The sequence below is a fragment of the Serinus canaria genome, chromosome 5, assembly GCF_022539315.1.
Source record: "Serinus canaria isolate serCan28SL12 chromosome 5, serCan2020, whole genome shotgun sequence".
Taxonomy (NCBI): Eukaryota; Metazoa; Chordata; class Aves; order Passeriformes; family Fringillidae; genus Serinus; species Serinus canaria.
This window is the reverse complement of record NC_066319.1, coordinates 52,780,712-52,805,443: the sequence shown is the minus strand read 5'-3', so window position 1 is coordinate 52,805,443 and position 24,732 is coordinate 52,780,712. Positions and strand designations below refer to the sequence as shown.

General features: G+C 41.8%; 1 protein-coding gene across 2 annotated transcripts in view; it reads right to left on the bottom strand.

The window, feature by feature from the left end:
• KIF26A (kinesin family member 26A) overlaps positions 1-24,732 on the bottom strand; it is a 94,814-nt gene that overhangs the window by 34,871 nt on the left and 35,211 nt on the right. For both annotated transcript variants that reach the window (XM_050975036.1, XM_050975037.1), the window contains exon 4: positions 10,955-11,112. In XM_050975036.1, coding sequence (XP_050830993.1) covers positions 10,955-11,112 — 158 coding nt within the window. The remainder of the gene's footprint in view (positions 1-10,954; positions 11,113-24,732) is intronic.

The following is a 24,732-nucleotide window of genomic DNA, read 5'->3' as shown; positions in this document are numbered from 1 at the left end:
CACACTGCATGGATAGCTGTGCACTGAAAATACAACTACCTGAATGTCAGCAATATTTCCCCACTCTGTTTCATGAGCTAACTGAGCTAAAGCAGGCAGAGCCACATCAATCTACGCTCACTCCTTAGGCAAAGAAAAGTTGGACTTATTTGCCAGCAAGACACAGATGCACGAAATAGTTTGAGCAAAATAGAATTCTAGTCTCATTTGTATTCTGTCAAGAAGAAGTAAGAAAGACATTTTTAAAACTACAAAGCAATGCACCTGAAACAATGGTGCTAACTAGCCCTTCACTACTGAAGTAACACTGAAATTGATTACTTAAAATTTTAGCAGTTTGCAGTATCAGCTCCTGGTGTACAAAAACCATTCTGCTCATTCAGGCTGCTCCAGAGAAGAGGTAGATGTATTTGCAAGTGGAAAAGATGAGAGATAAAATACATGACATGGCTTGTCCTGAAACTCCAGATTCATACAGCAGTATTCATTCATCTGACAGGAAAGAGAAGGACCCAAAGAGGGAAAATTCACTATCTCCATGTTCCTGATTGCATACAGCAGTCTGAATACAAGTTACCATCTCTGAATACAATGCCTTCTTTACAATAAAAGCTCTGAGGTGGGTTACATTTTCCTGTTACCTTCCTTTGACCCAACACACCATCCCCACAGATATACCTTTCTCATCAATTCCAGATCCTTCAGTTCCATATTTTATTGCACATCTAAAAAATCCACAGAGGATCCATTCCCACTTCAGCTGGGTTTTATTTCAGATACTTAGTCAAAGGCTTGACACCTATACTGCCAAGCAAATAACTTCTCAGGGGGGCATTTACTTATTCCTACTGTTAGTGAGTTAAATGGTCACTGACAGCACTAAATGATGCAGTGGAAATCATCCAAGTACAGAAAGTGGTGTGCCTACACAATGAGTATTTTTAAACAGAGGAGGGACACATGGGCTTCTAAACCCAGGGTTACTATGATTTATTTAACTGACATCAGTTCTGAAGTGATACTGCTCAGAGGTATAACAGGCTGATATTGCAGTGCCCTTTAAAATAGCACTTAGCAGGAAAATTTGAGATGCATATTTTTCCATCACTGCAGATGGAGAGATCTGACTATTTCTGACCCAAAGATGGTAACTTTCAATTTTCAGTAAAAATGAGCAACTCCTGAAGACCTGCTTGAGATACATCATCAAATGATATTCTGAAGCTTGCCCTGAAGTCCAGAAAGCTTCACTAATAACATTTAGATTAGATTTATTATATGCTGATTAACATCCATAGAGTCCTTTCCTCCAGAGGGCAAGTGCTTCTTAGTAAGTGAGCTCCAACACTGAGGACACAAAAAGCCAAACAAAGCAGAAAGCAAACCCAACAGCAGCACTAACTAATGATGAGGAGATACTGGCTAAGCTTTTTGAAATGTCCTGCCAAAAGAAACAGCTTCCATACTCCAGCAGGAAGGATTCAGGGAGTTTTAGAAAGCCAAAATTCAGTATTTCATAGAGAATTAAAAGGTAGCATCAGAGTAATCCTGCAGGTGATCAAGCACTGCAGCTATAGTGCTGGTGCATTGTTTTGGCTTGACATTTTATTTTTGCAATAAATGATAATGTGGGATGTCTTGTTTTGCGACAAGCACAAGCAAGCGAAACAGTTCAGCTCTGAAAAGAGACAGTGACACTTCAAAGTCCATCTGCCCTGCAAACCACATCCTGCACACCATAAACTGAATGTTAGAGTGACTCCAGGTTAGCCACAAAAACCAAATACCAATAACTATCAGTCTGATTTAAAACTATTTCACCTGCTAAGTCTGTCTTAACAATGGTTTTAAAATAGTTAAATATGTTATTGGAAGAGTCTGAACGTCACTAATAAAGTTGTAAAAACAGGTGCAAACTGTCAAATTACATCCCCACAGGAAAGTCACCATTATCATTTTACCTATGGAATGCTCCGTTCCCACTGCAGAAAAACCACCAGTGCAGCTGCCACTGCTGCCAAGCTGAGGAGCCCCAAATAACGGAGTCAGAGCAAGCGCTGGTGTTCAGGAGTCCAGGAACCAAAAAAGCAGGCAGACTGGGAGGGCTGGGCTGAGGGGGAGGCAGGAGAAGTGCTCCTCTTGACAAGCTAGGAAGGGCAGAAAGAAAGGAAAAAATCCAAGGGGAAAGAGAGACGCTGGTAGCTAGGCAGCAGTGAGATTCCATACACTCAGGGAAACAGAATAATCAAGTGCATTCAGCTAGGGAGGAAGGAGAAAATAAAGGGTCATATAGATAAAGAAGAAGGAAAAAAAAATCCAACTAAAATTAAGGGAGAAAATATTAAGTCCAGGTGAACAGAAGATCCAAGCGAGGACAAAGTAAGAAGAAATATCTGCACGACTCCAGTCAAGTACTTCAGATCTTTTCCTATTTTAAAATCCACTGACCACCATTTATGCCCATAAATAAATGCAAACCTTGGTAGCTCTAAAGGCATATATTCTCCCCTACTTGTAGGCACATCTGTTTTAAATTATTCTTCTTTTTTCTTCCTCATGGGCATCAAGAACGCCTCAGTATATAGAGCTAATCCAAGACCCAACTACTGCCTCCACTGTCTGCACTGAACCACCTACAGCAGCTCAAAGTCACCCCGTCTCTTGGGAGGGTTGTCTCTGCTGCTCCAGAACCTCTTGTATTATCATTCATCAAGGCACACAGGGCTGTCAAAATCAGGCTTCCTCAGGTGTGGCCTCAAATTATAAAGATATTTAAGGTATTTGGTCAACAGAAAACACTGAAAATGCTTTTTGTGCCCCAGCTCTGCTTCTGCTCTCAAGCTAGAGTTAAGACCTAGAACATCCTCTCCAAAATCCTGACCTCGTTACATGGTCCCCATATTACTCGATCCATTTTCCCCTCTGTTTTCTTTCCCCCCTCTTTTCTGCCTCTTCCTTTTCATATTTCTTGCCAATCTGGTTGGCACCACATTCTCTCCTTGCTTTATTCTGCCACCTCCTGCACAGTCCATCCTGCTCCCACACAAGTCCTAGAGCCTGTGCTATCCAACAGAGGGCTGCCCTTCCAAACATCTCCCTGACACTGCTGTCTTGCATGATCTCTCCCATGATCCCTAACACTCCATACAGGAGCTTGATCTTCCAAGGCAGTGACTCACAGATGCCCAGTCCTGCTTCACCACCCAGTTCCCTCTGAGACTCTGTCAAACCCTCACCACGGGCTCTCCACCTCGGCTGATCATTCAGTGCCTCCCCGCTCTAAACCAACAGGCAAACCCTGACCCCAGATCTGCTGGCCTTTGGGACCCTTTCATGCTCTGCACAGCGTTCTAACTCAGCATTATTCATGTCCAAACTCCTCTCAGCTGCTCCAGGTTCCTCACCTCTCCCTTTGCTGAAGCACAGCTCAGTGTCTCATCTCTGCCCTGTCAGCTCACAGCAGCACAGATGAGCTGTTCCTAGCAGGGAGCCTGGCTCAGCACACACCAATAATGCAGTGTGTAAATGCATGATGCTGTATTAGCAGTGATACCAGTAATGATGTTCTGCTGTTAAACACGCTGTCCTGAGAGTCATTTGTGCTTCCAAGAACAAAGCCTAATAAATTCAGGCTTATCTCCTAATTTATCCTCCTCACAGGCTAACGTGAAATGGGATATACCTAAAGCACACACTCTTTGTTTGTCCTTAATTATAGGCAGTATTATGCTGCCACAGCAACTAGGAAAGCTTAAGCTGCCCTAAGTGACACAGGATACTGCACAAAGCCTCACCCCCTGCCCCTTCCCCTGTCCCCACACCACTCTGGGAGCCGGGTGGGTCACGTTTGCTCTCTGGGGACAGGCAGCAGCCACATTCCAGCAGCGTGGCATGGCACAGGCGAGACAAGGCCAGCCCCGTGTGACACCTGCTCCCTCTCCATTTGCACATCTTGCTCTCCCTGCCTCCATGCAGAGAGGAAAAGGGGGACAGGAGGGCACCCCCTCTCCAGCCCCACACATCCTCCTGCAGGGATCAGGCTGCTCCAGTCCTCTACTCTAAATCCAGAGTGAGGACTCATTAAGGAGGAAACATTAATTATGTATCTGGCTGCCCCTGAAACAGCTGGATGCTCCCCTTCACCTGCACATCCACAGCTCTCCCTCAAGCTGCAAATTTTTCAGCTACCATTCCTGAGCAGTGACCAAATGGTAGCAAGAGAAAGTGGGGCTTTTGGGGCATTTAACAAAGAAGGGATGGTGCACTGAGGTGCTGCTGGGCTGCATTAATGCCATCACATCCCTGAGGAGCCCTGCAGCTCCTATCATACTGCTATGGCACTGTGAAACAGGGACAAACCATGCACAGGGTTTGAGTGTGTCTGCCAGCAAAGCAGCCCGAAACAGGAAGGGCTTGTACCCCACTTTCTGAGGTCACTGGTTCAAATTAAATTTTCCCACATCACATCAACACAGGATTTCTTGGGCGGGGGTTATGCTTACTGAAGAAGCTTTAACAAGTGACTCCGCTTCTTCTCTTGACCCATGATTCATCAAGAATTTACTGTGGTTACTGCAACTACAGCAGGGATTTCTGTTTCAGCCTCACAGACTAGCTTAACTACCACAGGTCAGCACAAAAATCTCTAACTCAGGATCCAATGAATCACAGATTTTCTTCACCTTTTGATGAACTACTACTTACTCATAACCCAGTTATTCATGTTATCTGTCAAAGAGGTTTAATTTGTGCCAGCTCTACTCAAAGCCAGGATACCTGTGCACCCCAGCAGGGAACTGAGCAGAAGTTTACAGCTATTAAATCCAGGGAACTGTGAACTACATTACGAGCTTAGAAGAAACATAATTCTTGCTTTTAACAGCACAGAGAATGACAGGCTGAAGTGATTTACCTAGAAACATCTTAAACATGGCAACTTATTAAAAAAAATATGTTCGTCTTTTTTCTTGCTTTTTTCCCGTGCATTAAATTCTGAAAGTACTGATAGTCATGGAATAATCAGGTTTAACAGGTTAGCAGTAATATATGCCTCAAGTATTCCTGATACATCATAATCTTCTTTCACAGAATTTGCATCACTGTCAAACTGAACTACTGATTTTCAGTTGATGCTTTTAACATGTTTCTATGGTTACTTTCCAAGGTCGCATCAGAGAAGCCTGAACAGCAGTTCAGAAAGACAAAAGGCATTTTTGCATCTTTCACCATATTAAATAATTTATGAAAGTTAAGGCATCCACAAGGAAAAAAAAAATCATAAAAGATAGGTTCTGAGGTTATTTTCTTTGCAACAGTTTGAAGCACAGCAAAATCAATACCTCTACAAAAGCTTTCAAGATGGGACTATTTGATTAATGTTCCATATGGTACAAAATGCTAAAGAACACATTGTAAATTTAGATCTATATGCACAAGCCTATATGAACTGCATGAATGGACTTTAAAGCAAAATGTAGACATCTAATTTGCTGCCAGGAGCTTCATCTTTTAAATCAGGCACCGAGGCATTGTCTCAGTATACTACATTTAAAAGATGCAAAAATAAAACTGAAAAAAATGAAGTAAAACCAGTAATGACAAGCTTTATTATTTCCACCATTTCTTATTCAAAGCCACACAGATTTCATCTGTCCCCTAAATGTTACAAATTTTGACTAGCATAATGAAAGCTTGTACATAAAATATCTGAATTCTCTGCCTACCCCTACACTAGATCAGAGTTTATTGGAACTAATTGAAGTGTCTAAGGCTTGGAACAAAAACACATTAGTCATTTAGTGGTTGTGCTAATATTGCTATGCCTTTCCTGCAGTTTCATTAGATACAAACTGCTTCAATACCCTAATCATATGCTCAGTCACAGCACAATCAGGACACAGAGTACTGACAAGCTGTCCCACCATGCCTAAAGCTGATAAGGTGTCTGCTCTATGAGTAACCTCAATTATTGACTGTATTTTATGGTCAATCTAATGACCAAATGCTTATCAGTGAACCATCAGGTGCCTGTAATAGGATAGTGACCCTTAGTTTATATGTACCATTACTGCTCATTAGTGAATAATTAGATTCTTTAATCCAAATTCACAGGCATTAAAATATGATGGAATATCCTGACTCCAGTAAAAGACAACTACGCTTATTTTAACTCTTCAGATGTTCAATTACATTACTCAGAGATTGTATATTTTGTTAAGAAAATCTGCTTTCAAAAAGCATAGCATGTGCAATGTTTTATATCATGCCTAAATTGACACAGCTTTCCCAAACATGCAGGAGGATGATGAGAGAAGAAAGATAACGGGTGTGATTCACCACTGTGATTCTCTGGATTTATTATCTCAAATGGTTTTAATTCTGCAAAGCCCAGCAACATCACAAATCATTTAGAAACCTGAAAACTAGTGAGTGCTATGTTTGGAAGATTAATTTTTCAAACAAAAGCAGGTGGATACAAGGGAAAGGAGTAGCAACTACGCAGTTATTTCCCCACTTCAAAGGCACCAGTCCCACAGCAGCAAATGCAACCCTGTCAGCAAACCATTTTGAAAAGAGCAGCATCAAACAAGGTGAGAATTTTAGAAGAGGGACTTAAGTTTGTCTCCTGCTCAGGGCTGCTCAGGGTCGCTAGATTAGATATATATTTTCTTCTAAACAGTTTTGATTCCTCTTTGCTGCCCTGTCACTGCTCAAATCTTCCTTGTGCACTGAGGGCAGGTGCCCCTGCTCCAAACAGCACACCCCAGCCAGCTGCACAGCCACTGCTGCCACCACTGTCACCAGCCACCAGCAGGTGGAAATGGCACGTTAATGGTGACAGCTTCGATTTATTGGGGGTCTGGATTCTTCTCCCAAGGGAGTGGTATTTTCTTTTTTGTCAGAGAGACCATTAACCTGTTCCCAAGGGCATGCCCATTCTCCTCCTTGCTGCTCTTCTCCTGCCTGATCTCAGAACCATTTCCTGCCTTCCCCCGCTGTTCGCGTGACAAGAAAACCCAACTCTGCTATAAACCTTATTACAGCTCTATTACAAAATATGCCAGTATTTACTTAGCTGCAAGCACAGCCCACAGAAGGGTCCTACAACTATCTCACATATTTTCCCTTAGTAATATAAAGTTTGTTCAGGTTCCTTATACAAAAAACCCACCTGGAAACAGGTGCAAAGTGTGGAGCACGAGGCAAGGCACAGTTCATGCCCCACCAAGGGACAAAGCCGGCTGCATTCTTCTTAAATCTGAAGAATGCAAGAATAAACTTCTCTTGAAATGTAAGGGTGAACTGGGAGTCTCTTCACAGCCATCCATGAACCTAAGCTGTGCTTTTTGCCCTGGCTTTCTCGTTCTGCCAGTGACCTACTGAGAAGCTCCATTTTCTGCTAAATCCTCTGGTAACACAACCACTGAGTACTGTCTGGCAATTTGCTTGCGTGACACAGTCAGATGTTAATCAAAGCTTTCCTCCTTCTGTGACAGATCACAGTGAGGAAAAAAGCTTAAAACTGATTTAATTTCTTAAAACGCTTCTGTCTGCTGTCTTTAATATTTGGCTTTGATTTCAAATACTTAGTGCTTCTCTGCATTTCTTGGTAATGAATAAAATACTTTTTTTTAAGCAGAACATAATTAAGCTTGAAGAAATTAAATATGACATTCAAATGAGAAAGAGCTTTGGATGAATATGTAGATTTGTGCTGCACATATGCTTAAAAAAAAATTAGTGCATTCCCTGCAAAGAATATCTTAAAGATACTCATTTTAACCATAGGGACCTCTTATACCCAGGTATCCTTTTTGTTGCATCTCTTAGCTAATCTTTTCCAGGTGAGGACATGAACTCTCTGTCCTGTCTTCAAACTTTGTGACCTTACAAACACAAAACTGATTCTCATCAAGGAACAAACTGGAGTAAAAAAAAACCAACTAACCAAAAAAATCCAGCATGGATCTCCCTTTGCAGGCACAAAACAGTCCACAAGCAAGAGTGTAAGGGTGTTATTTCAGCAAACAGAAACTCCAGTTTTAATGTGAAAAAGGCATTTTTTTGTGGCCAGGAAACCATGTCACAACCTAAAAGCTAGTTGAGCTAGGACCTGTACAAACACAGTGAATGCTTTTTCATGAAAAATAAGATTGGAATACTTTATTCATGTGGGAAAAAACACATATATAGTGTTGCTGTGGCTCAGGAAATCGCAAATGTAGTTTCCACAAGCACCCTATGAAGTCTTTGTCTTCCAAAGTAACTAATCCTGCACCCAAATACACTGGACATTAACAGATAGGCATATTTCTGCCTAGAGACTTTATTTCTAAGGCAAAGCAGCCCTTTTAACAAGCCAAAGTTTCAACCACAGCTCCTTTTACAAAAGGAGGATGTAAACAGTTGAAGGTCCTCAGAAGACTTGGTCAAAGAGAGGCCAATGATTTGCAAAAAAATAAATATGTGTCTGTGTGGTTGTCAATGTATTAACTGCATTTATTCCAGTAGAGAACAAGAACAAAATCTGCCAGGCTCTGCATAACGTGAGTAACACTGGCCTTGCTATGAAGTTCAGATTTCAAGGGGCTGAGGAGTCTCAGTATGGAAAAAAAACCATCAAATACAATGAATGGGGACTACAGCATGACACTACAGCCATGACTCTTCTTTCATCTCCAGGTGCTTCTTGAGAGAGGATTCGCTGAACAGAGAGATGAAGGAGAGACAAGTGAATGCTACTGCAAAAGAGTCAAGGCAGGGATGACCTTCTTCCTCAACAAGTTTGAGGCTGGATGGTGGAAAGGGAAGGAGACAGGAGTGGAAAGGTTGAAGCAAAGAAGCCTGAGAGATCATTTACTGAACAAAACCCCCCAAACTGGTGATATCCTAATATCTGTGGTTCCTGGATAAGCCATTTCTGCCAGTATCTGTGTCGTCTCTCACTCATCCTTCAGGATTTCCTCCTCTACCTTTCCCCTCCTCCTGAGAGGACTGCATGGCTTGAGGGTGGAGGACTCAGCATGGAGACTTTGATCCATTAAGGTCCCAATGGCAGAAGAGTCAAAAGAGAAGGAACACTGGGAACCTCTCCTGAGGTTATTGCTAAAGTTGGGTGAGCAGCCTGGCCATGCCCCTGTATCCATCTGAGAATCTGCTCAACCTATCTACAATTCCAGGGATCAATGATGGATCTCTCCCCCCCACAAAATCATTGTGAGATATTCTGTTGTTGTTGAAACACGAGAAAAAGAGTAAGAAACAGAAGTGCTTTGTGCACAATAATTTCCATCAGCTCTGTCCATCAGTTAAAAAATTCAAGAGAATCAATTTTGAATATAGAAAACATGGGTAGGGAATAGGCAGTGTACTAATGGGGTTTTAAAATGCTCTAGCCAGCACAGAGCTGCTAAAGCTATAAAATTCTGATTCACTCAAGGCAAAGACAGATTCATGAGAAGCAATTAGGGCCTGATCCAACATACAATGATGTCATTTGCAGTCTTGCTGCTGACTTCAAGAATCTTTGAATTAAGTCAATGACACACACTTCACAATAAAAATCTAACTGAGTTTTGCTGACCAGTGACAAAAGCATCACTGAGAGAAAATATTTTGGCTCTTATTTTATACTATTAGGCACTGATTTCTTTCTCTCAGCATCAAAGAAGGTATTTTATTTTCTGACTTCCCCAGTGAAAGGGAAAATTTTTTGCATTTTCTTATGACATACAAATTAACATTGAAATAAATCCAAAGTAGATTAAGCTAAAATCATACCTACAATATGAAATACAGTAACAAAAGCTGTTCTGCAGTCCTAAATATTTTGGAAATGATGCATCTGTCCTTGCTTAGGTAATTAAACAAGAAAAAAGATGTCTGAGCTTCTCCCTTTACCTTTCTTTTCCATTCACACTGATTATTTCAGATACCTCTCTTTGAATGAAACAAATCATCTTCTGCAGGCCACCATTCCTCTGTGTTGACTTTAAAACCTCAGCACAGAGACAATCCCCTAACTTACACAGAGTGCTCTTGGGGCAGTCATTTCCCAACCTCCTGTGTTCAGACAGACTGACACAAAGGCATTTGACATTTCAAATCACTGTACCACATTCTTTTAAAAAAACACAACTTGGAAAGTCAAGCTCTTTCTGAGGTCAGGTGGTAACTTACAGTGAACATCATTTATTTAATGGTACAAAACATCTTAAAGACCAATGAAAAGGAAACAATACAATTACCATTGTGATTACATTCTATGAGGGATTCTCAGTGCATAACTTTTACTTTAGTGCCATTCACAGACATAAGCTTTTCAATATTGTCTCAAAATGTGTTCAGTTCAGAATTAAAAAAGGAGCTGGAATGCAAGTACAAAGCCCTCAGTTTTGTTAAGTACCATCTGCTTGACAGTGTATTACATTTAATCAACACTGCTAATTACAACAAACATCCAAACAAAACTAACAAATTTTTGTTACAAGACACCAGAATGGGAAAAAAAAAAATTGTTGTGGGCTATTGCTAAAAGAAGAATGTCAAACTGTTTTAACTGTTTCTACCAACCATGGAAAAACTTTTATTTGGACACAGAGGTCATGCTACTGAATTAAAAAATACCTTTTTTTTTAATCTAGATCTGTGTGAAAAAACTTGTTAATTCAGCTTTTGCTCCAAGGAACCTACAGAATAGCAGACTTGTGGTGAAGATGACCATTAAGGACTAGACAAAGCCCAACACAGGTTTCCTTGGGTTTTTGGTCAATACAGGTTCCAGGTCCCCAGAGAGAGAATCGGAGTGTCCCCACCCCATCCCTGCTCTCCACAGCCATGACCAGGGCATCAACTCCACCCCTCAGCAACCAGCACCTTGGCAAAGACTGGATAACATTTCCCAGCTGTCTGAAGACCCACGAGCAGTTATGGAAAGCAGAGAAAGAGGAACTACCTTATGAAGAAGGAGGCTGCAGCCGAGGTCCCTGCCGAGACCGCGGCCGGAGCCACCGCGCTCTGGGGCGCTGCCGTGCCCGCGGGGTCGGAGCTGGGCTGCCCTGAGCTCAGCTGAGCACTGGGAACATCTCGGCCACTTTCTGGTGCTGCTTCTCCCTGGTAAAAATAAAAACATACATACAGGTTAGTACACTTCAATACATGGCCAGGACAGGGAAAAACTTCCCACAGCACTTCCAAAGCGACTCTTTGCAAAGGTGAAGGCAAAGATCAGCGGCAGGTGAGGAGTGATACAGGTGGACAAGTGAACCACAGGAGGTTCAAAACCATGACTGCAGGGGAGGAGCAGAAAAACACAGAGAACCTTTGTGAGGAGTAATGCACAGTGAAATAGTTTGACAGGCATGAAGAAATGGAAAACGATAAGCAGAACCCTTTTGTTTTACAGCGCTATTTGGGAGCTAGCAGAACTGTTTATCTGGCTCAGTTGTGACTGTCAAGAATTATTTCTCAGTGGCACATCACCTACAAGACCTATCTGTTTAGGAGGAACTAACCCAACAGTCACACTTGTAATATGTTTCCACATGAATAACCTCAAGAACTAAATAAAAGAAAATTGATTTTTTTTTAGAAAAATATATACAGCCCTGTTTTTCAGTATTATTTTTCTTAGCAGCACAAGTGTACAACACTTTTCTCCTGCAAACCATTTCAGTGGAAGAACGGGAGAGACTGGAGATGCATCTTCTCCAGCATAAAGCATTTGCAGCGTCTGAGACACAGTTTGGAAGGGGGTAATTGCTTTGAGATTTTGCCAAAATTTTAGACATCTGTATTGTGAAATTGTGTCAGGTTTATATCTTTATGTTTAGGCCATCAACTCTTTCAAGTACTGAGTTCAATTAAGCCCCATCAGTCAAAAGCTCATTGACAGTGCTGGGAAGCCTCCTTTTCAGAAGAACCTGCTCTCTGTCTGGGAGTCCTGAAGATTTAATTAAAGATGACACCACAATAAATATTTGTCAAAAGAGTTAATTGCTTCATGTATGATAATATATGATGTTTCTGTCATCTGAAATACTACTTTGACATTTCCAACTAATTAGCTAAAATAGATTCCAGGAAAGGAGACAGCCTTGTAATGAAGCGCAAGCACAATTAGGTACTTCCTAGGATGCCACCAAATTTTAAATTTTGAGCTTCCATAGATCATGCTTTACAACTGTAGATATGCAGACATGGCAATAGGGCACTCCCAGTTACATACACACCCTCAATTTTCTCATACACTGACAATACAAACAGAGATTTTCTCATGAGAACTGAGGCAACTCGGTTATTAGGTACCAAGGAAAAAAACTTTGCCAACCAAGGAATGCTCAACTGGTGCATGAAAGCCTGTCTGGAGTTTCATCTGGACTCATTCCTATAGGTTGAGTGCTGTATTCCCAGTTCTCAACAAAGTCAATAAGAAAAAAGTGCACCCAGCTCTTCTGAAGGTCTGCTCTTTCAAGATTAGTACTATTATCAGTATTATGGAGTGGCTGAGTAATGCTTTAGCATAGAGTGCTACACAAAAAAAGCACTTTCATAGAGCTGACCAAAGGGATCTGAGGCTGAGACACAAAATTCATTCATGCAGACTAACTTAATCCTAGTGAATCTACTCATGCTAGAAGCCAACCTGGAAACTTTGAACAGCCCTCTGTAAAAACTTTCACTTTGTAATACAGGAATCTCATGAGATCAGATTTCTCTGTGAAGAAAACAGAAAGACCAAGCACTGCTAGAGATCAAGACAGGCACAAAGAAAATGGTGTGAATGAAAAAACGACTTTAAAAAGGGAGTTTGTCTGTCCATCCTATCCGTGATCTACTGGCAATGACAGCCAGGAACAGAGAAGCTTGGAAAAGGATCAGATCCACTCACGTGGTTAATTGCTTATAACTAAGTGATGGAGTAATGAACCTTGAGGGGGTCGATAAAGCAGGTATTTGATCATTAATGCACTGAAGCAACAAATGTGTGGTCTTGACCTGCACCAGTCACAGAAAGAATATGGCACATGGAACAACACACAGGTGGGCAAAATCCAGTGTGACATCTGAAATCCAGAGTTACATGAACTGACACAAAGTGCTGACAGCAAGTGAAGCTTGTATGGATTCAGCAATTTACAAACTAAAAAATCTACACCACAACCTCTGGAGGCAGCACATGGAGGCTACAGTGGCACACCAGGGACACTGCCGTGCTCAGCAGCGGTGGCATGGGGCCAGCGAGAGGAGGACCCAACCTGCAGCCCCTGGCAGGATAACATCTGTGTCTGAAGAGTCCCCCATGTTCTGCCAGGGAGACAACCATAACCCTCTGCCACAGAAGCTGCTGTCTCAGATTCAAAGTTACAGGCTCAAGTAGAATTCCCAAGACAAATTTTTTCACTCACTTTCAACAAGGGCTACACTAGACAAGAGACCTTGACATAAAGAAAGTTGTGTTCAAGCAACATTTTGAAAAAAAGACAGGAAGAGCAACATGTTTCTAACTAATCACACTAATTAATTTATAATCTAAATGAAGGCATGATCTAAAGCTAAATATGAAATCTTTAGAGTTAGCACAAAACTTCATTGCATTTTACAGGAAAGTGTAACAGACTTGTAAGAACTGACTGGGATCTGTTAATAGATCAATTCCTGTAAAAGCTATTCACACTTAAAAATATAAGCCATGTGTAACACACATTCCTTTTACACCACTTTTTTATTCCTATGAGAAGTTAAAAGCCTACATTTCTAAGAGACTGATGATTGTGGACATACCAGGCATGTAACTTGAAATACCCAAATCAAACCTGATATTTCAGATGGCAGATGGTTAATATGCTTTCCAAATCAATGTATCTAAGTTGGATAAATTGCTGTTCCCACATTAAACACATTTGAAAACTCAAAGTGTAATTTCTTTTTCTGTAAGTTTTATTCTCAGTTTTGTGTGAACATAAAAAGAGGATGAGGGGAAGCCAGTAGGAAGGCATTGACTCTTGTAAAGGAACAAGAAGTGAAGGTATACTAGATAAAACCATCAGAAGACTACTGCAGAAGACAACCCATTTAATATTTATGGTATTCAACTACCCAGTCAATATTAAACACAGAGGTAAGATCAGTTTTGCTGCAGGATGAGAAGCTGAAAAACATCAAAAGTTCTTCCAAATTTAGGATTCATTTCAAGGACTGTTTGCACCATCCAAAGGTGACAGGATTGTCCACATGCAGCTCTCCCTGAGAAGTTGCATCTCTCAGGTGATGAGGAAGGCTCAGGTATGAGGAAATTTGGCAGGTCCAGGTCATTTACCCTGAGACAAGAGAACTGAAGGCAAGTAACGGGACCCTCCTGGGCCTGGACACTCCAGTTTGCCACACCACAAAAAAAGAAAGGGGAAAATTTTTTTAACTAAATGCACCTCCTTCATATCAACAAATACTTTTCTGAGGACTGTGTGTGGAAAACAGAATTTTTTAGAGGAATTTGAGCAACTTTTGACTTTTCCAAGCATTCAAGTCAGAGAGAAGGATCCAGACTGCAGCTGAGAGGGAACTGCTCTTCTCCATTTAATGAATTTTCATAAATCGTTAATGATCAAATGCAGAAAGCACAACCTTGTCACTATAAAATGTTACTGACTGCACTGAATATTTAAAATGTCATAGGGCTCCACATCCAGAGAGTAATGTTTGTTTCAATTTTCTATGAAAATATTTGCTGGACAAAAGCCATTGGAAAAAACCAAAAACCCTTCGGAAGGATGCTAAACCTCAAAGGAAAACTCTCCAAAACTGCTCTATAGGACCCCTTCCATCTACTCTCTCCAAAGCCACATGAAAACTGGCACAGGAAGGATGACATTTGAAAATGTCACACCAAGCATTTTGCACATGCAGGAATGAGCAATGTCTTGGTGCTTCACATCAGTGCCTGTGCCTTGGACAGGAGGGCTTTGGGAGCAGGTCCCAGCACCCATCCTGAGAACGTCACAGTCAATTGAACTGTAAAAACTGCTTGATATAACGATTTTGCAAAATATTAAACCTACTATTTATATATAATAAAACAATAATTTTCCACCTGAATGATTCATGCAAAAAAAGGCTCTTATGACCTACTACCAGGTCCCAGCACCCATCCTGAGGACATGGGGCATGCAGCCCCACTGCATTCCCAGCTGGCAGCATCCACAGACACAGGTGAAGCTGGCAGGACCACAACAAGCAATTACAGCATGAGCTGCTCCCAGCTGAGAGGGCCAAAGGTTGGGGGGAAAGGGGAAGGATGAGATGGAGGTGACCTGACATCCTCAGGCCATGGAGGTGGAAGTGTCCTGGGCAGAAGAGGGGCACCCCCTGTCCCATCCCTGATTCCCAGCACACGAGCTCACTGTTGTGACTAGATGGCAGGAAACATCAGCCCAGGCTATAAGCAAGTCAGACCAGTCCAAAATTACACTACAAAGAAGTTGGCCCTAGATGAAAATTTCCAGATCCATAGGACTTTGTCTGGCCATCACCATCCAAAGGGCAATTACTATTCTAACAAGCTCTTTACACATTTGAAGTGCAGAGCCAAAAGCTAAGCCATAATATTTCCAGTTTTCTGAATATTTCCATTCTCTGGACATTGACCTTTGTCCAGAGAATGTCCAGGAATCAAAAAAAGCCAAATGGGTTCATGCCACTTGGTCACTGAAATGCACACAAAATATGTGTATGGCAACAGGAAAGAAAAACACAGGACTATAAAAACCTATAAAAATAGATCAGTCCCAGGATAATACTGTCATGGCAGAAGAAAACCAGAAGGTTGGATAGAGCTGCAGAAGAGTATTGAGAATCACTAACAAGGGAATGAAGAAAATTACAAGAGCCTCTACGAATCTGACACACATTTGTTTATCAGAATTACAACTGAATGTAATTTATTTTACCTCAAAAAATTGGTCCCATAATGAAAGCACTTAACAGGCCAGTGCAAGTGAAACACTAAGTGCTCTGGGACAGCCTGAGTCTGTACTGGTGATTTTTTCTAACTTTTTTTACCCTTTTCTGACTAGCAGACAGAGGATTTTGAGAATTTGCTCTAACTTACTATTTTCCCCTTTCTGACTAGAATGTCACAGTCAATTAAACTGTAAAAACTGCTTGATGTAACGATTTTGCAAAATATTAAACCTACTGTTTATATATGATAAAACAATAATTTTAAACCTAAATGATTCATGCAAAAAAAGGCTCTTATGACCTACTACCACTGACTGGAACAAATGTGACGTAAATCTGGAGCTGGGTAATGCTCACACTATAAACCCTTCTTTCCCATAAGCGTGGGCATGTCCTGCCTGCATCTCCTGTGAGAAACATCTCCTGACTGACGAGCGCTACATAAAGTTAACAGGGCAGCATATGCCAGCCTGAACTGAAACATGTTCTGGATAAACTTTTTACTGCCACTTGGCATTGCTTCTGCCAGGGCTCATTATAACATAAGCAGGGCATTTTATAACTACAATACCCTACTGTAGTCATTTATAATCTGCAGCTGTGATGTGGTAACAGGAAGACCTAAACCTGCAGTTTCAGACTTTTATATGCATCTCGTGTTCAAAGTAAATCGAATGCAGAGCATAATGTCCCTTCTCTCAAAAAAGGTTTTTCTGCTACAAGAGTTGCTAATGCCTGGCTTATGATCAATCTCTGAAGATGAGGCAGAAGGAGAAAAATTACAGAGAAGTAGAATTTAATAGAAATAGGAGGCCCATCTGCTGTCACAGACTGGAAACTAATATAGGCCATCCAAAGGCAACCTCAGAGAACTTGCTTTTTGAAATAATTAAAGCAGGTTTAAGGTTTGGATCTTTACCACCAAAAACCATTAGCAGCCTGTGCTCCATGCAGAAAGGACCTCAACCTTTTGGGCAGGGCACACGCCCAGCTACATCCAGCACGGGCGTCCTTGGCAGTACCAGGATGGAGAATCAGCAGCTTCTCCCTCTGACTAAGGGCTTTTGATTTCAATCTGACACAGATCTCTCCTAAACCATGCTACTTGGTCCTTGAAAAACATATTAGGCTCTGGGCAGGCCTTGATCTAGAAAATGAAATGCCATTCTTTCCTTCCTTCAGACTGAGAACGTGGGCAATCCCTGCAGGCAGGGCTCTGGCAGTGCAAAGATGTCAGCAGGCAGTGACAGACCAACTCCTTCACATTTCAGGACACCCATAACAAAGACACAGCAAGAAATGCTCTTTTTTCTTTCCCTTTTCACAGCAACCTGACCACATGAACTCCTATCTGCACATGTAAACCCACCACCTGCAAAGTCAGGAGGCCATGGAATGAGCTACCAACAAGGACACAGATCCTGCTGCACATTAACACTCTCAAATCAGGGCTTTTCATGTGCAGTGCATTTAAAACAGCCAGGCTAGAGGGAACTGTTTCTTCTAATGCCTCCTGGCAAGCATCAGAAAGTGCTGCCCAGAGCCCTCCCTGTTGACTTCTATTACAATAGGCACAGCCTCCAAAGCCAAAAAATCTAGCTGTGTACTTCCCTGGGTATTGCTTCAAATGGACAAATATCCAGTAAAAATCCCTGCTTTTTGTCAAAGGCTGATAAGAGCAAGCAAAGGAATTCATTAACAGGTTCACAATAATGCAAATTTCTGTCATTTTAGGATTGGGTTTCCTACAGCAAGACAAATGTTTTTCCATTAGGACTGACTTCCATGGGCCAGATGTGTTTCTACCAGCCACTAAACACGGGAGACAGGCAGAGCTTTGAAATGGGAGAACTTGTTTCACCTTCCTGACTCCACAACAGCATTTCTCAATGATTTGGGCAACTCAACAAAAATCTTACCATATCTTGATTACTCTCTATTCAGCAAAAGAAATTACCATGTTCCCCATTTCATTAAAATCACTGTATTGTTATAATGATTGACAGACAATGTCATCAAATAAAGCAAAGGTGGACGGAGATTGTCATACCTAATTTCTATCTCAATCACACTTGAACTGCTTGTATATCAGATGTAGCTGCTTTAAAAAGAACATCCCTTGGGATCAATTTGCCTGACAGCTACCACATGGAAGGCACCCACTGACTAGCAGTTCTCTTGAAGAGGTACAAGCCCTCGTTATCTGAAGGGAAAAATGTCTCTTTATTGCACCCATATTTAGAGACCAAGGCTCAGTTACAGGCAAGCTCATGAAGCAGCACTAAGTTTGCAAAGACAAGGACAGCTGTGATCATTGGGATCATTGCTGAAGGACACCAAGGTCCCAAATTAGGGACAGAGCTGTGCAGATGACACTCTCTTCTTGTGGGTGCTCCAGCTGACCCCACTGTTTGCTCCCAGTGTTGGGGCCATGTAACCCAGACATGATTCACCACAACTAGAGTGAAATCTGCAAGCCTGCAGATGTCCCAAAGCTCTTTCAAGTAACAAAATGCCAATAATAAGGAATTCCAGAAGAAATTCCCAAGTCTGACTGTGCAAAGCAGCTGCCCAAGGAGGAGAGATAAAAGAGGCTGGGAGCCTTCTCTTGCTTGGAGAAGGGAAGATTGAGGACAGCCTGACTGAGGTTTACAAAGTCATGGAGGTACTGAATAAATTAAATGAAAGTGAATACTTCTTTGCACTGGGGTAGTGAACTCATGGAACCTGCTGGCATACAGAAGGCTGTGAGTTAGGGAGTGTTTCAGGGTCAGAGAGGGTTGGATAAATTCCTGAACAGAAGGTCCCTAAACAGATCCCAAAGGGATCAGACAGGTATGCGTCCCTGTGAATTCTCCAACTGGGCATGGTGGGGAGTATGAGCAGACTGCAGAAAGCATCCAGGCTCCACAGCTCTCCCTAAATACCATTTCCAGCTTCACTGCTGGAGACAGCCCTGGGCTAGACAGGCTGCAGCTGAGACCCAGCAGGATATTACTAATGTTCTTATCATTCCCATTCGATCTTTTCAAGACAATCTTGGCATAACTAGCAACAGGAGCTGCTATTCCCATATCCCCCCATCAGTACTCCAGAGTCATAGGGAGAGGCTGCCAGGACTCAAGGGGATGTCCACACAGCTACCTTGCAATAACAAACTAAACCTAGATCTTTCCCAAGCCAGGCATCACAAGGGTCGCCCTCCCCTTCTTTACCCTTCCACTGCCACGTGACCCCTAAAACAGCCTTGTACAACTTCATCACCTTGCACAACTTCATCACACAACAGAGATAGTTCTGAATGGCAGATCTATTATCTTTGTCCAACAACACAGCAACAGGCTCGTGCCTATAGCACCTTTCAAATTCCTCCTTCACGTAAGATATCACAAAAGAACAAACTCATCCAGATTCGAAATAGTAGCAGCCATGCAGATTCAGAGGAGTTTACTCAGTTGTCTCTTTTCCAAGCTAACAGGCCCAGCTCCCTCAGCCTTTTCTCTTAAGAGAGGTGCTCCAGTCCCCTCACTATCTCACAGCCTCTCCACGGACCCTCTCCAGGAGCTCTGTGTCTTTCTTAAACAGAGGAGCCCAGAACTGGACACAGCACTCCAGATGTGGTCTCAGCCAGGGCTGAGCAGATGTCACCCCCCTTGATCTGCTGGGAATGCTCTTCTGATGCAGTCCTCAATATCACTGGCCTTCTTGCTCTCAAGGGCAGTGCTGGCTCGTGGTTAACTTGCTGTTTTCTGCAGGTCAGCCCCCAGTCTGTACTGGTACATGGGGTTAAACCTCCCCAGCTGCAGAACCCCACACTTGCTTTAGTTGAATTGCGTTCCTCTCTATCCACATCTCCAGCCTGTGCAGGTCTTGCTGGATGGCACAGCACTTTGTGGTACCAGCCATTCCTCCTCAGCAAGCTTCCCAAGGCTGAGCACTGTCCCTCCATCCAGGGCACTGATGAATACGATGAACTAAACTGGAACCAGCACACACCCCCAGGGAACACCACTGGCTCCTGGTAGACTCTGCATTACTGATCACAACCAAGGTCCAGCATAGCACCTCTCCTCACAGGCTCTTCTGTCATTTGGAGGTGAAAATTATCATTAACACATTCCAGGAACTCCTACTTGCATATGCCCTGCAGTTTTGTCCTTCATGAGGACCAGGACTTCTAAACAGGAGGTTGTTCCTATCTGTCTTTGGAGGACCTCATACACTCAGTCTTCCTGGTTGGGCAGCCCACTCTCTATAATGTCACTGTGAAATTATCTCATCATAGTTTTAAAGTTCTATTTATAAGTCTAGTAATCCCATCATTGATTACAGTGACTGTCTTCAAATTATAAATCCATTAGCTGCTCAACAATGAAATAAAATCAATAATGCACGTAAATGGGAAAAAAGGAATTTAAATGCATACATTAATGTCACTTGAAGTAGTGCTATTTTATGCACCATCTCTAACAAAACTGTGTCACATCATTAGCAATAATGTGAAAAATCTTTTTCAATTAACAGAGCTGATTTGATGCTATGTTCACTAAAGTGGCAATCCATTCCATTAAACACACACATATGAAATGCTTGAAATATCTATGAACTCTATCCATACATCATAAATTCTCTCCTAAGTGCTGAAACACAAAAATAGATACATCATTTTCTATTTATGCTTTTTAAACATCCTGTCAGAAGCTGCCAGGCAGGGCACTTCAGTGACTCTAGCAAGTAACAAATAGCAACAATTTTTGCCCCATGCTCAGCCACAAAACAGGAGATGCTTTCACCAATGCTCATACTGTGCACATCTCTCAACCTCTGAAGGCCCATACCCTGAACATGCCATCATTCCAGTAAGCAGCCTGGTAAGAAAATGTCAAACTCCAAGCACTTTCCAAAAAAAAAAAAAAAAATAAATAAATAGATGATGTTCAAATACTATTTTACACAAGCAGGACAACTGGGCAATCCTACCTGCACACAGCTGTGCAAATCAGCTCCTTTCATATACTATACAGACACCACTGCAAGACTTTCCCCTTCACCCCCCTGCACATGACTAAGATCTGAGCTCAGCCTGAATTTATTTGGTTTCTCTGCTGCATTAACTTCTGAAGCCAAAGGGCATTATTCATCTGCAGCCCACCCTTATCCCATGTAGCCCATGCAACAGTAGCCTTGTAAAAGCTGCTCTTTCTCCAATCCTGGATGAAACCACTTCTGAGCTTCAGCCAAAAACATGAACCTTCCCTGTATGGCAACTTCTAGTGATGGGATGGGATGGCATGGGAGGCCCTGATTATCAGTTCACCTGAGGATTTATAGAGGAGCAAATTCAGAGTATAAATGGACCAGCAGAAAGCAAGAGAAGCTGAAGGGAGCAAAGTGAACAGAAAAGGCCAAAGAAACAAGGCAAGAGTAGAAAATTTAAGTATTTGGGGTATTTAGAGTAGCCTATGATACATTTGCCAGATGAGATAATGCACTGTGGGCCAATGGTAAATCCAGTGGATTATCATTTCCATATAATCTCTAAAGTCTGCTTGTCTTAAATCTATCTCTGATGAGTTACAGGTGAAGTCTGGGCAAACATTCCTTATTATTGCCTGTTGACTTCAATTGTCAACAGAGGCAAGTAGGGACTTGTTTCCTCAGGAGAGCTGTAATAACAACTGCTTAGCCTGGAGGGGTGAAAGATCAAAAGAACTGGTTTCAGGTGGTAATTTGAGCCACAAGAGGGTCTGAGTCCTCAGATAGTTACACTGTCCCACAACTGTAAAACCAACACTATGGTGGAAGTGTCAAACACAAAAAAAAAAAAAAAAAAAAAAAAAAGGAAAATAAAAAGAAATGCAATCCACACCCTCACCCAAGAAAAGGCTCATTTCCATCTTGTAGCCAATAACCTGTTAACTCCTAATATTTTTCCTGTATTACTCTGATACCTGGAAATACATTAAAAAGTAACCTGATTTTCACCTTCAGCACCCTACACTGGGGACAGTCTAGAAAAAGAGAGCACAAAGGTCCCATCAGCTACACAAAGCAGAGAGCTATGCTTCCAGCTGCACGTTTAAGGCTGAATTCCCAATCCACTCTGCTCCCTGGCTGCTGGGGCAGGGTCTCACTGAGAGTGGCAGTGCTGTCCCCCATGTCACACCCTCCTCTGCATGGCCAAGGCAGCAAAGCCCAAATCAAGGCGTGACTGCCCAGCTGACATGCAGCAGTCACAGCACAGGTCTCTTCCATGGGAACATAAATTAGGTTAGTATGAGAAAGTATTTAACAACCTGGACCAGAAGGTTTCCTTCTGCTGCTGAGACTTGTTATGGAGGGTGACCAATGCTAACTCTGAAAGTTTGTATTTTTTGCCACCCCCTTTTCCTTTATTTATTTACTTCCTCTTCAAAAGCAGTGACACCAACACTACTGGAGCCAAAGACAAAACAGCAGAGCCTCTGTGCACTCCCTCCCTCACCATCTAACATGGACTTCTTAAGGATCAAGATGTTATACATGGAGTCTGAGAAATGTCCCAAAGCTCAAAGACATCCATATGTCTCACGGACAAGATTTATGGTCAATGCACCGTATTTTAATTGTTTCATTACAAAATATATTTCCCACATTGTATTAATAAAAGGTCACTGAGAAAGCTATCAAGTAGGGTTTTAAAAATTAATTTAAAAATCCATTTGGCATGACATTTATCAAAGTAAAAAAAGTAAATGCTGTGAAGTAAATCTTGTCATTGTTCTGTTTTCCACAGTCAGCTTTTTATTGTGTCTTTTTAACAAAGCATAAGTCACCCTTGCTATAAACAAATAAAGAGGCTTTAAGGAAAGTCAACAGAGGCTGAACTGCTCTCAGAGAAAACCATCTGGTTTAGATTAGGGTAAGCAGAAGTCTTACTCAAACTACAGGAAAGCCTGAATTGTGACTAAAATAACTCATAGGTTTTTCACCTAAGACAAATAAACATAACTTCTTTAACTTCAGAGTCTTTGCACCCATTTACATGTGCTGTGCTGTGGGTGAATCCTCCCTCCCTGAACTTCACAGACCCAAGCAATAAGCTCATACCTAAATTTAAATTTTTGAATACTCTCAGGAACAAACATTTGATAATTTTACAATTTTGCATATATAGGCTTTTAAAGTTTTACTTAAGGCACTTCAAATTTTTTAGTTCTCCAACTTTTTCAATTTCTTAATGGTGCCTTTTTAATATATTTTTAAATCCACTTACAAACTGGTAAGTGTTCAAGGAGCCACAATGCTTTGCCTTATAACCAGTGCCAACTGTATATATTCAAGTAAGAAATACAGTGTGACGAGGATCTCGTTTTGTGTAAGATGAAAGGAAAAGCAATTTGCAAATAAGCTCTATTTCACTGAGATGTCTTTATAGCACATGGCATGGCTACTTTAGCACTTTTATGCAGCACATAACACTGCATAATAACAACACAGTCAATTTAAAATATACAGTAAGACCTCTTTCTTTCTACAACACACAATAAATGCAGATATTTCTAATAGGCATACAAGGTACTTTCAGTGGTTTTAATGTTCTACTTCTCAGCCAGATTCCAACACATCTGGGAAGCCCAAACTCCCCTCAGTCCTCTCCTTTTGCATTAAACTGGGTGGCAGTGCTTAGCACTGCTAATGGGTTTTTTTTTTTCATTTGAGTAGTAACCTTTTAGTCACTAGTCAGGTCAAGAACTGAAAACATCAATATAAAACTATTTATTAATTACAGTTGTCAGGTGTCCAGCACAAATCAGCTGCTTTACCCAGAGTTATACCAGCTCCCTCCTCTCCACTGTGTTCACTGTCTGCTCAGACAACTTATCACTGCTACTGGTGATTATTTTTTGTAATTTTTCACAACAGGCCACTTGGGTAAAGCAACTGATTACATCTTCACCTTTTGCACCTTGGTTGCAATCCTCGTTTTCCCCTCCCTGAACCTTCCTCCAGATCCTTAATTACTGCTCCTCTTTACAGCTCCCAGAGCCCATGGTTATTATTTTCATGTGAGCAGCACCCACACTATGCTTCAAACACACGTTCCTGTTCAAAAAATTTATAATCTATATAATGGATAGATTTTTCACACTTGAACTCCAAACACGTATTAAAAATTTACGATGTCCTGCACTTCTGACCCACAACGTTCAGCCCAGAAGTGTTTTCACAACTGTAAGTGACATAACAAGGTAATACATGTGAGTTTGGGGAGGGAGATGAGAGGAGCAGAAATCAATTTTTTTTTCCTCTCCACAGACAATTTCCCTACTGTCACTATTAGAACTAAGCATGAATAAAAAATACGGCTCCTGGAGAAATGTGTGCGGCTGCAAGGTGCCCTGAGGTTTGGCAGATGTACACTGGGGTGTATCTTCACTCCCAGGAGGCACTGGGGACACAGTAGGCTGCATCCAAAAGAGGATTCACTCCACATGACCTGCCTGGGCTCCACCAGCACCTGCTGGAAGCCACAGGCACCCTTGGTGGACAGGGCAGGCCAAGACAGACATCCAGGATGAGAAGGACAAAGCATCTCTTTGAAGTGCCTGTTGGTCTTCCCCAGCCCCAGAGGAAGCCTAAGTAATTATGTTATAATAAATACCTGGGGTTTTGATAATTAAAAATACTTGAGATGAATCCCAGCCTTTACTTTTGTCTTCCCAGATTTGTAAAATTCACCATGCCAACTTCATATGCAGCAGTGAGTTAAATCACTGGGAGGGAGGGTAGGCA